This window comes from Phyllostomus hastatus, unplaced genomic scaffold (genome assembly GCF_019186645.2).
Source record: "Phyllostomus hastatus isolate PE091 unplaced genomic scaffold, TTU_PhHast_1.1 phas_contig_109, whole genome shotgun sequence".
NCBI classification, from domain to species: Eukaryota; Metazoa; Chordata; class Mammalia; order Chiroptera; family Phyllostomidae; genus Phyllostomus; species Phyllostomus hastatus.
In genome coordinates, this window is record NW_025333518.1 from 1 (window position 1) to 12,670 (window position 12,670).

Here is a 12,670-nt window from a genome sequence, read left to right on the forward strand (position 1 = left end):
ATCTGCCTGGTGTCACCACTAGTCTGTAAGCTTTGTAAAGACAGAAACTGGGCTCATGCCATTTACCATTAGCATCTTCAGTGTTTAACACATTTTGTGTTTAATGCACACAGTATTTATCCACAATAAATTACAGAATGTACCATAAAATATATATTGATTCACTTCTTGACATATTTATCAAATGTATCTGGGTCACTGAAAATTCAATTATGCTTTTGTTGCAGTTGTTTGATTATAAGGTATGACTTCTGAGGAAAAACACATATAGGTAAGGTGTTATAAAATCTTGAAAGTTTGAGAAGACATAAAATAGTGAAATGATGACCAAGATGTGAAGAGAAAGGAAGGGAGAGAGAGAGAGAGAGAGATTAGAAAAATAAAGAGATAGGAAGGAAAAACTTGCAGCCATGAACTCAATTTCAGTTTATAGAACATATTATTTGAATCTGAAATGTCCCGGGTCCTTATTCTTCCTCTTGAAATTTCTAAGACAGAGCACAAAAGAGGGAGGAGGGAACTTTTTTCTCTAGGGTATGTTGTGAAAATGTAATATGAATGTCAGAATGGAGAATTCACTGAACTAAGAGGGGAAGGATTCAGGATGGGTGAGGAGGAGAAAACAAAGAGTAGAAATTTAAGTTGTTCCAGTAGTTTGAGGTTTGTGCAGGGAAGAGGAACTTGGGGTCTTAAAAGAAGAAAGGAAGGTTGTATTCTGTAGGAAAAGATGAGTTTAGAGTCTTCGAAATGGAGGAGAAACTTCAAAACTCATGACAATGTAGATTTTAGCATATGGCAATGTGTTAGAAAGGTCATTGGTTAATATTAACAAAAACTGCATGAAAATCACAAAAATGATGTCTAGGGTCCAGTACAGTGGAGGACGGACTGAACTTATTTGGTCTACAATGCTTAGTTATTTAAGGAGCTAATTAGGCTAAACCTACACTGCATTTAACACTGTGTTTTATAATGGTTATTTAAATATAAAATCTTAAATATGCATCATGCATAACATTCATAATGCATTGCAGATTATATATTCAAGATTATATAATGCATTACTAATATAAATTTCTATGATATATTAAATGGAATTGTTTTTATGGTAGAACAAGGCTATAGTTCTTTTTCTGAAAAGTGTCTCTGTGTCTTTCCCAGGTGGGAAGTGGCCCAGGCTGGTCTGAACTTGCTCTACAGGGGAGTCTTAGTGATGACCTTGCCCTTCAGCAAGCCACAATGAAGTTCACAGGGGAAACAGAACCAAATGTGAAAAAAGTCAAGTAGGAATATAGAACACATGTTTAGAGATGGGAGCAGGTGTACATGAGCAGATTTTACATTTTTCTGGTTTCAGGTGTGAACAGTATTATCAAGTTCCCTTACACATTTTATTTTCACTTTTCCTTGTGTAATTACCCCATAAAAGCATAAACTTACCTAATTATTTCTAAATTATGCCTAAAATTCAGAATATAAGTGAAACTGTTAAGATTGTTGAGGGCCATGCAGAGATAAGGACATATTAAAACAAAATTTTATATCTTTATTTTACATTATAAAATTCAAATGAATGTATGACTTATTATAATGCATTACTAATGTAAATTTCTATGATATATTAAATGGAATTGTTTTGATGATGGAGCAAGGCTATAGTTCTTCTTTTTCTGACAAGTGTCTATGTGTCTTTCCCAGGTGGGAAGTAGCCCAGGCTGGCCTGAACTGGCTCTACAGGGGAGTCTTACTGATGACCTTGCCCTTCAGCAAGCCACAATGAAGCTCACAGGGGAAACATAGAACCAAATGTGAAAAAAGTCATCTAAACAGATGTACACTAGAACGTGCTAAGCAGAAAAAAAAATACACATAAAAAGCAAATAGACAGCAGATCGGTCAGGAAGGAGTAAAATTTCTAACGAGAGAATGTTACAGGTTACCAGAGCAGTTCTTGTCCTGAGACTAAGCTACCTGGCCTGTTCTGCTCTCATTGGATTTTTGTCTGTTTTGCTGTGCTATCCATTTACCCACATTGTTAATATGAACAGGAAAAATTCAATTTAAGATTGTTTTCTGCTTTTACATACTAGAATTTTAGGATATTGGACTGGAATATACTTCCAAACATACAAAAACAACAAAAAACAACAATAAAAAAACAGATTATCTATCTCATGCCAGTGAGTTGAAGTGACTTCTAAGCCTGAAATCACTGTGTTCATGTATGGAACCCACAGGACAATATCTCCCACAGGGAAACCATACCACATTGATGGGTTTTATCCTGCTTGGCTTTTCTGATGTTCCTGACCTCCAAGGATTTCTGTTTGGGGTGTTTTTGATAATTTATGTGATTATTCTGATGGGAAATAGCCTCATTATTATCATAATCAATGTTGATCCTTCCCTTCAGAACCCCATGTATTATTTCCTTGGGAACTTTTCTTCTTTGGAAATATGTTACGTGTCAGTCATTGTCCCCAGAATGTTAATAGATCTTTGTACACAAAACAGAAATATTTCCTTTCTGGCTTGTGCTACTCAGATGTATTTCTTTCTCGTCTTGGGAGCCACTGAGTGCTTTATTCTGACCGTAATGGCTTATGACAGGTATGTTGCTATCTGCAACCCATTACTCTACCCTCTCATCATGAACAACAGGATGTGCATCCAGTTGGCAGCTGGCTGTTGGGTGACTGGAATTCCAGTCCACATAGGGTTCACCTACCAGATTTTCTCTCTACCCTTCTGTGGATCTCACCAGCTGAATCACTTTTTCTGTGACGTGCCTCCAGTACTTCAGCTTGCCTGTGGGGACACTTTTATGGCAGAGATGTTGATTTATGTGGTTGCTGTCTTAGTTGTCACTATTCCTTTTATGTTGACTTTTGGATCTTATGTGAAAATAATCTCCACCATAATGAAGCTGCCATCAGTAACAGGGCGAGCTAAGGCATTCTCCACCTGCTCTTCTCATCTCATGGTTGTGGCTTTATTCTTTGGATCAGGCATCATTACGTATTTGAGACCAAAGTCGAGTCATTCAACAGGGATGGACAAATTTCTTTCTCTCTTTTACACCATTGTGACACCATTGTTTAACCCCATGATATATTGTCTGAGAAACAAAGATGTTATGGTAGCATTGAGAAAATTCTTGTCAAAATGGATTGTTCTATGACTTGACAATGTAACTTCCCAAAATTTGTTTCTTACTTATCATAGTATCCAGACACTAATTTTGATTCTTTTCCAAGATTGCTAGAAATCTTAATTATTCTGGATGAGTTATATCGTATTATATCTCACATGAAATAAACTCTGCTGTTATTTTTAAATAGCCAATTAATTCCGAACTCAATCCAAGGTATCATAATGTCTGAAACAACACACTGGAGTCATTAAAGTTTGTTATTGCTGTTGTTGTTGCTTTTAAAGACCCCGGGATATTACCTACATTTTCTTTTTCACAACAAGATGATTCATCTTTGTATGTCCAGAGCTCAACATATTGCCCCAAAAAAATAACAGGTGTCTAATCAACTTAGCTAAATTGAAAGAATGACTAATAGCAAAGGTGTAACTATTGATGTTTTATTTGCTTATGATTAATAACTCATAATCAGGCAAGCTCATGAAAAGAAAGGAAAGATGGGAATCCAACAACAGTAAGTCAATGAATTAAAGAAAAATTACATTCTATCAGTGTTTAATGGTGATTCTTCAGCTGACTCCCCAAAGATAAATTCACATGTGAAAAAAATGGGCACATATGGTTCCAGAATTCAGTTTTTGTCTGGAATACTAATTAATTGCCATCACTTTTTTATGGCAATAAGCATATTTTTATTCTTAATTTGTTGTATAGGTCTTAAGTGCACAGAAAAAAGAATACAAGTTGTGGATGGAAGAAAAATAAAGGGATTTGAGTAACTGAAACAAATATTTTTATATAAAAAAATTAAAATGGTATCTCTGAGGTATGTGGGAATCATTTTTCTTACTTCCAGCTCACTTTCCTTTCTTCTTCCTTTAAAGAAACTGTATGGGACCTAATGATAAAGAATAACAGTGTAAGAAGATAAAAGACACGTTTGAGTGCTAAAGCAGCAAAATTCAATAATCCTTATTAGTCATCTCTCTACTCCCTACATTTCTTTTGCTCAACATGATCTTGCATTCTGTAACTCCTGGTACAAACCTTTCCAAGCCTTGGGGGCCTCACTACATTGTCTATGATGTTCCTTTCAAAATACTGAATACCTTCACTAACCTCCACCTTCTCCACCTCTTCTTATCACATCTATCATCAGAGTTTGTTAGAAGGTAATGAGAAAGTGCATATAACACAATTTTTGTACAATTTCTTCATGACATTAAAATCTCAACTTAGAGAGAAAGTATGAAAAAAATTTAAGAAAAAATTATCAAGGTATTAATAGTATACAATTATAAGAAAATACATTTTTGTCATTTTATCTCTATAAAAGAGACTATCAAACATCATAAGTAAATACATCTTAGAGATGTTCTTAAATACTGTGCAAAAGAGCCATAAAAATAATAGGGGATTACTTTTTAGTATTTTAGCTATGTTCTCCCCAATAAGATCAGACTATCATGTATAGAATACTAAAACTGAAAGATCTCTGAAGCAGCAGAAGACAAGGTGGTACTGGTATACACCGTGCTGCATTTTAAGTAATGTGTTCAGTCAACATATGAACATCAAAATTCTATTTCCTTTTAAAATGTATAACCTTAGAATTTTCTATCAGACGTTACATATGGAAATCCAGTTGGACTAAGATGGAGGAAATATGAATAGTATTATAGAAGTGCCATAAAAGTGGTGAAACCCTTGTGTGGTCCTGGGGATTGTCCTCATCATGCCAATGCAATGGAGAAAGATGGACTTCTTTGCATCAGCCTGACTCCTTGGATAAGAGGTGCAGGTGTGTCACAGGTTGGTCCCACATGAAGATGAGCACTTGAGCTGCAAAACACTAAATAGTTTTTATAGACATAAAATGTTAATTTATGGGCAGTTTTACCTCTGCTGACTCCAAAGGACAATGGGAAGAAGGAGAAATAATTTGCCATATTGAAATTAAGAAAGCCTTTCTAAATTTTCCCAGCAGAATGAGTCAAGGCAGATCAAGAAGTTGTACTTACTTACTTTTTGAATACCTCTAATGAAGGTAAAAGTCAAGACAGGTTTATAGAGTACATAAAGTTGTGCATAAGTAATGTAGACAGTTTGGTTTAAAAATGTATAAGCTAAAATAAAACCAATACATAAAGTAAAACAGAACCTTAAAAAATCTAAATAATCTAAGAGTTTAAGAAAGAGGAAATACAGAATCAACAAAGAGGAGACAAATCAACAAACAAAGTTTTCTTTAAAAAAGGATATGAACAACAACACAAGTGCTGGTGAGGATGTGAGAAAAACAGAACCCTCATGCACTGTTGGTGGGAATGCAGACTGGTGAAGCCACTGTGGAAAACAGTATGGAATTTGCTCAGGAAACCAAAAATGGAACTGCCTTCTGACCTGGCAATTCCACTGCTGGGGTTATACCCTATGAATCCTGAAACACCAATTCAAAAGAACCGATGCACCCCAATGTTCATAGCAGCACAATTTACAATAGCCAAGTGTTGGAAGCAACCTAAGTGCACAACATTAAATAAGCAGGTCAAAGAACTGCGGCACATTTGCACGATGGAATACCACACAGCAGGGAGAAAACAGGAGCTCCTACCTTTAGTGAAACCATGTTTGGACCTGGAGAGCATCATGCTAAATGAAACAAACTATATCATGAAAGACAAATACTATATGATCTCACCTATAAGTGGCACCTAATCAACAAAACAAATAAGCAAGCAAAATATAACCAGCAACATTGAAATAAAGAACCAACTGACAGTAACCAGAGGGAGGGGAAGGGGGATAACAGGGGAAAAATAAGAAGGGTTATCAAGGAACATGTATAAGGGACCCATGGACAAAGCCAAAGGGTGGTAAGGTCAAGGGTAGGAAGTGGGAGCAGGTAGGTTAGGGGGGAGTGGCAGGGGGGGGATGGAGAGAACTGTACTTGAACAACAATAAAAAAAGAAAAAGAAAGATGAGACTAATTCCAAACATATCTAAGTCCACTGAATTTTCATTAATAAATCGTACAATTAAAAAGCAGAGAATACTTTACAAAGCCAGAATCAAATATGCGCTATCTACATGAAACACACTTTAAAGCTAGAAAATATTAATTAAAAATTAATGAATAGGAAAACTTTGCCATGCAAACAGTAAGCATAAAAAAACTTGAGTAGCTATTGTATTGAAGAAATAAACAGGTATATTACATTGACATGAAAAGGTTAATTTATTAGGAAGACACAAATACCATAAATTTGTATGTACCTAAAAACAGAATCTCAAAATATAATGACTAAGACTAAAAATAATTACTTGACAATACTATAATCATAGCAGGAAATCTTCACATTTATGTTTCATTCACCTGTGGGAAACTAAAAAATCGGTACGGGAATAAACTGTCTGAACAATATTACACACAAAATGCATATTATGCACGCTTTCAAGAGCACTTGGTGCATTTACAAAGGTAGTCCATATGCTGACTTACAGAGCAGTGCTTGTAAGTTTCAAAGGTTTGGAATATTTTTTCTGAATACAGTAGAATTAATGAGGATGTAAAGAAAATAAGATATTTCTTTTAAAACCCTAAATATTTATGAAATAAGGGAAAATAAATTAAAATTGCAAAGAAAAAAGTGGTTGTTTTGGTAGAGTTGATTTTTTACCTAGAATATCTTAGGGTATCTACAAAACAAGTCCTGAAATAATTACATGACTTGAACAAGGATATGCTATTAAATGTTAACATCATTTCAACTGTTTATATGTTACTAGCAATTAACTGGAATGTAAAATTATAAAAATCAATTCATATACTTAATAACTAAAAATATGGAATATTAGGAAAATGTTTTGGATAATATGATTGCTCTGTATCTTGCCAGTGGGAATGGCTTCACACATGTATGTATATGTAGTCTATGAGGAAAATGTCCAGCCATTGTTAATATAAGAAGAACTATTTGTGCAACATCATGTTACTGGCAGCCAAGGACAGTGGACTGGAATGAACATACATACACAGTGACGATTTCACTGTACTAGTCAGTGGGGGTGGTAGACGCCATTGAATGAGTATGTATACTCTGTGGTCATCACATTCAAAATGACTAAGGGAGTAGAGCAATGAATCTGCATCAAATTCTGCATTAAGCTTGAGCGTTCCTCCATGGAAACTATTTGATGATTCAGAAGCTGCAGCTATGAGCAACTGGTGATTGGCAGCTTCATCACAATGTATCTGCTGATGCATCACATCTTGTACAGAGTTTTTGGCAAAATATCAAATCACCCAGATGACTCAGGCCCCCTACAGCCCAGATGTGGTGCCCTGTGACTCTGCCTTTTCCCAAAACTAAAATCACCTTTGAAAGGGAAGAGATTTCAGACCATCAGTGAGATTCAGGAAAATACAGTGGGACAGCTGATACTGATTGGGAGAACTGTGTGAGGTTCCAAGGGACCAACTTTGAAGGGGACTGACGCATCATTGTTCTATGTTCAATGTTTCTTGTATGTTGTGTCTTCTTCAATAAATGTCACTATTTTTCATATTACATGGCTGGATACTATCTGGAAAGACCTCATTTATGTCAAATTGCATCTTATTTTAAATCTCATTGCGTGCATTATAAAGATTGACCTTTAATTGTTGTAAATTATGTGTCCATAATGTTGCTAATTTAGGAATGGAAATAATAATAACATTTCATTAGACACAAGTATATCTAAAAACCAACTAAAATACATAGACATGTACTACACATAATGATTCTGTTCTATATATGTCATATTAAAACTTAAATCTAAAGGTGTATATGTTACAGCATGCTATAACACATTGTTAGTGACCAGAAGAGAGGACTGTGGCAGAGTCTGGCTTGATGCTCTCCTAATGTAGTTGTTTCTTTGATCTTCAGTGAACACCATTCCCTAACACTCTCATAGCTACGTGAAATCACGTGATTAGTTTCTCTAATAGCATATGGGTAGAAGTAATGTGTTGAAGCTCTTAAGAGAGGGTTTGTTTAATTATTTCCTGTCTGTCTTTAATGCTCAGCTCTCTGAATGCTAAAAATCTAATATGGAACTGTGAAGAAGAATGAACTAGAGAACAGTGGGATTCTCAGATGAAAGAAACCAGGTTCCTAATCACTGACACCAAGTTGGACTGTAAGATGTGTCCTTATTTTCTTCAACCATGGACATAGTTGAGGAACTATTTGTTTTTAGTTATTTTTTGAGATAATGGTGATATTTAATTGAATAAGGAAATCTCTAATTCTTTGTCTTAATAATAGGATAGAGATTAGATCAGTCTTCTCTAATGGGGGATGGACATTCAAGTTGTCCCAGCTTGTAAGTAATTGTCAAACTTACGTGAGGCCAATCATGAATGCAGTTCTCATTTATAAATAAAAGTGAAGGAAGTCTGACACTGAAACAGTCATAGTAAAGAGTACAAAGGGCCAATGTGTGAGAGGCATGCTGTCGTAAACAGGAGGAGGCTTAATATAGAAAAAAGGAATGCAGTTCTAGAAACACACTGTCCAACAGTCAACGAACCCCAGAATAGAAACAAATGTAATTACAAGTAGAGGTAGATGTTGGGATTCTTAAATTAGATAAAGTTTTATCTCTGTATGTGCCCAGAAGTAGCTGAAATCAGAAAAGAATTTTGACACAAAAGTTTCTTTTTTCTGTATTAAATAGTCTTGCTTAAAATGCTTGTATTTTTAATTGCACTTCACACTTGATGCTTCCCATATATTGAATTTTTTAAAATTTCTGTATATTTTATTTTTCAATTTAATGTATTGGGATGACACTGGTTAATGGTTATATATGTTTCACGTGTATAATTCTGTGATACATTGTGAGTATATTGCACTGTATGTCCATCCCCCAAAGTCAAATCTCCCATCACCATATATTTGTAGTGGCATGTCCATCCCCCTTTAACCTTTACTACTCCTCCACCCCCTTCCCTCTGGTAACCACCATGCTGTTGTCTGTGTCTATGAATGGCTCACATTTTGAATCAGCTAAATATCTTCCCGGATTCCTAAGCAGGTGCTATAACATGATAAAACTGTCTAGAATTTTGCCAGCACATATATCCTGCTCTAATTTTGATAAAAATTAGTCTAAGGACAGAGCATTATACTTTTGAAGAGGGATCTTGCCTCCCCATGTCATGTATTGAAGAGAAAAAGTGTGCCATGTCCCAAACAAAACATGTGATACAGTTTTCTAAAGGTCTGGATGCTCTAGATCTGGATAAATTATGGAAATAAAAGAAAGGAAGGCGAATCCACACCAATTTATAAGGGTCTGAAATATAATACATGGAAAGATTTTTTAACTTTATCTTGAAAGTAATCCTAGACAATTAAGTGGCATTTCTTCACCCAGGGACTATCCCACTGTGGGGAGCTTTATGCCAAGAAGGGGCTGAACAGAAGGACAGGTGATCTACAGAGAAAGCAATTTCAAATCATAATCCCAGATGATGTCAAAATAGAAGCAGCCATCTGGGAATTCATACATTAAATTCATACATGAGAGAAGTCCCCCAGGGTGAGCATGGCTAGCTACTTCCTATTTAAGAGCAGCTGACACTAAAGCTGGCCAGAATATTGTAGAATTACAATGGCTTCCTGATACAAGAGAGCTTAAAAAGTTTATGGCTTAAAAAACACCTGCATTCATACAGACAGCTTCATGCAAATCCATAAAGGTGAGTTGTAATTGTGTTGTTAGCCTATTTTATTTAAAGAAGTTCTAAATTTGAGGATCAACATGCAGAGCATAAAACAGAGAAACATGAATTCTGAGAACTTTTATCTGAAAATAAATAACTACTTAAGATAAATCATGTAGTACTTACCTTTCTTAATTATCAAGTAAAATAAAATTAGCAATGGGTGAAATAAAAATAATGATATTTATAATAAAATTATGCACTTAAGGTAATTTTTCAAACTACTAATGATAAAAATAGAGAAATGTGACAGAAATTTTGTCTTCTTAGTTTTACTTCAAAGTATTATTAAGGCAAAAAACAAGTGATGGGGTTAGAGGGTAACATAGTTGTATTGGGTTTGATGAGATCAGAAAACATATTTGTTTTGGAAAGTTACAGACAACTATTAATAAAGTATAATAGAAATGTCAGGCTGTGCTGACTGTCTGAGACTAATGACTTTAATATGAATGGAAGAAAGATTGAGTATGTGAATGTTGATGTGTGTCTGTGTATATGTGTGTGTTTAGTTTCATTTATATGTTTCAACCATTTACATGCACAGAGGAAAAAATAGTAGGGTCTACTCAAATTAAGCTTTATTAGCCAAAATTATGAAGGGGAAAATAAAGAAAATTGTAATTGTATTTGGTTACAAGAGAATTATATGACAATGGGTCATAGAATCTTACATAAATAAGGAAGTAAATGTAAAAAATATTATAAATGAATGATCCATACTTCTTGATTGAGTTAAATGTTTATTGATAGTTATTACACACTGTATACACTATATAGGAGGGGTTAATAGTGAAAGTTATTTAACAAGATGATAGAATTCTATTTAGCATAAGTGACAGGAGTGATACATAATGCAGAACATTCATATAGCATATATTTATTCCCTAACTTAAAAAGAATTATTTAAAATAACTGATTCTTACTGAAATATAAATGGGAGGACTTCAAACAAACTCATTTTGAACAAGAATTAAACAAAACTTTAAGAGAATAGCTTTGAATTGAAAGAAGATGGAATAAGCCAATCAATACAGAAAAAGAAAATGATGAAACCAGACAAAAAATATAGAAAAAGCCTGTGTCATAATTCCACTCTGAATAAGGCTGCAAGAGATATTAGTCTTGCACAATAAGCTCTAAATAACAAGGCACACTTTCTCAGGTATCATCACATCCAACTATAAAAGATATATTAGAATTTTATTTCTTGCATTGATTTTAAATGCACATCAGCTCATTTCTGAAGTTTCAAATCATATTCCCTAGAAACAGACCAAGGGCAATGATAAAAATAATTTTAGAGTTTATAGAAATACTTTCATGCATTTAATCCAGTTTACAGGAGAGGAGAATGTGGTTCAAGAACATTAATGAATTAACCACCTTGAATTTACCATATTTGCAGATGAAGAACAAATTAAAAACAGAAAAATCGAATGTCACTACAATGATGGAATTTGTTCTCTTGGGCTTTTCTGATGTCCCAAGTATGCAGTGGATTCTATTTGGGATATTTTTAGTCATCTATCTGACCATCCTCATGTGCAATAGCATCATTATACTGATAACAAAAATTGACCCTGCTCTCCACACCCCCATGTATTTTTTTCTCAGCAATTTTTCCTTTCTAGAAATCTGTTATGTCACAGTCACTATCCCTAGAATGCTCATGGACCTTTTGAGACAAAAAGGAAAGATTTCTTTGCTCGCTTGTGCAACACAAATGTGTTTCGTCCTTATATTCGGAGGCTCGGAGTGTCTCCTCTTGACAGTGATGGCTTATGACCGCTATGTGGCCATTTGTAACCCTCTGCATTACACTGTAGTGATGAACCAGAAGGTCTGTGTCCAGCTGGTGATTGCCTCCTGGGTCAGTGCAGTTCCCTTCATAATTGGGCAAACATGGCAGATTTTTTCTTTGCCCTTTTGTGGATCTAACACAATTAATCATTTCTTCTGTGACCTCCCAGCTGTACTCAAGCTAGCTTGTGGGGACACGTTTGTGAATGAGGTAATACTCTATGGATCTGCTGTGGTATTTATCATAATTCCATTTCTGTTGATTGTTGCCTCCTATGGCAAAATTATTTCCAACATTCTGAAACTATCATCAGCCAGAGGCAAGTCTAAAGCCTTCTCCACCTGTTCCTCTCACCTCATAGTTGTCATCTTATTCTATGGCACAGCTACCATCACTTATTTACAACCCAAACCAAATGAATCTGAAGGAATTGGAAAACTGATCTCTCTTTTCTACACCGTTTTGATCCCGACATTGAATCCCATCATATACACTCTGAGGAACAAAGACATCATGGTGGCACTGAAAAAACTACTAACTAAGTCATTACAATGATTCAGACACTTGAAATTACAGAAGACTTTGTTTATGTGTTGGCCATGTAGATACAACAGAAAAAATATAGTTTTGTTGTCATATTTTTAAATGATGATCATGAATATCATGATAGGAACTTCACATTATGTTAAGGGGTTTTAGTTTCATAAGGTTAAGGAAAGGGTTTCTCTATAATGAGGGCACAGATTATCTCACTTGTAACAATCTAATCTGAAGAATTCATCTTTCCTCTCATTATGAACAAGTGAGTTAAGGAGATTGCCCCAGCAATACAATGTTAACTGAGTGTGTTACATGATCATGGATTAGAGTTATAATCTCTGATGTATTTTCTTTAATCTTCCCATTCCTTCAGATATGGTTACTGACCTGCTCT

At 34.9% G+C, this 12,670-nt stretch overlaps 2 protein-coding genes across 2 annotated transcripts; both read left to right on the forward strand.

Moving 5' to 3' along the window:
• Positions 1-2,224: 2,224 nt before the first annotated feature.
• Positions 2,225-3,181, forward strand: LOC123816727 (olfactory receptor 10AG1-like). The gene has a single exon (XM_045835887.1). The coding sequence runs from the start codon at positions 2,225-2,227 to the stop codon at positions 3,179-3,181; it is 957 nt and encodes a 318-aa protein (XP_045691843.1).
• Positions 3,182-11,286: 8,105 nt separating this feature from the next.
• On the forward strand, positions 11,287-12,291 carry LOC123816731 (olfactory receptor 10AG1-like). Its single transcript, XM_045835901.1, has one exon. The coding sequence runs from the start codon at positions 11,287-11,289 to the stop codon at positions 12,289-12,291; it is 1,005 nt and encodes a 334-aa protein (XP_045691857.1).
• The last annotated feature ends 379 nt before the right edge of the window (positions 12,292-12,670 follow it).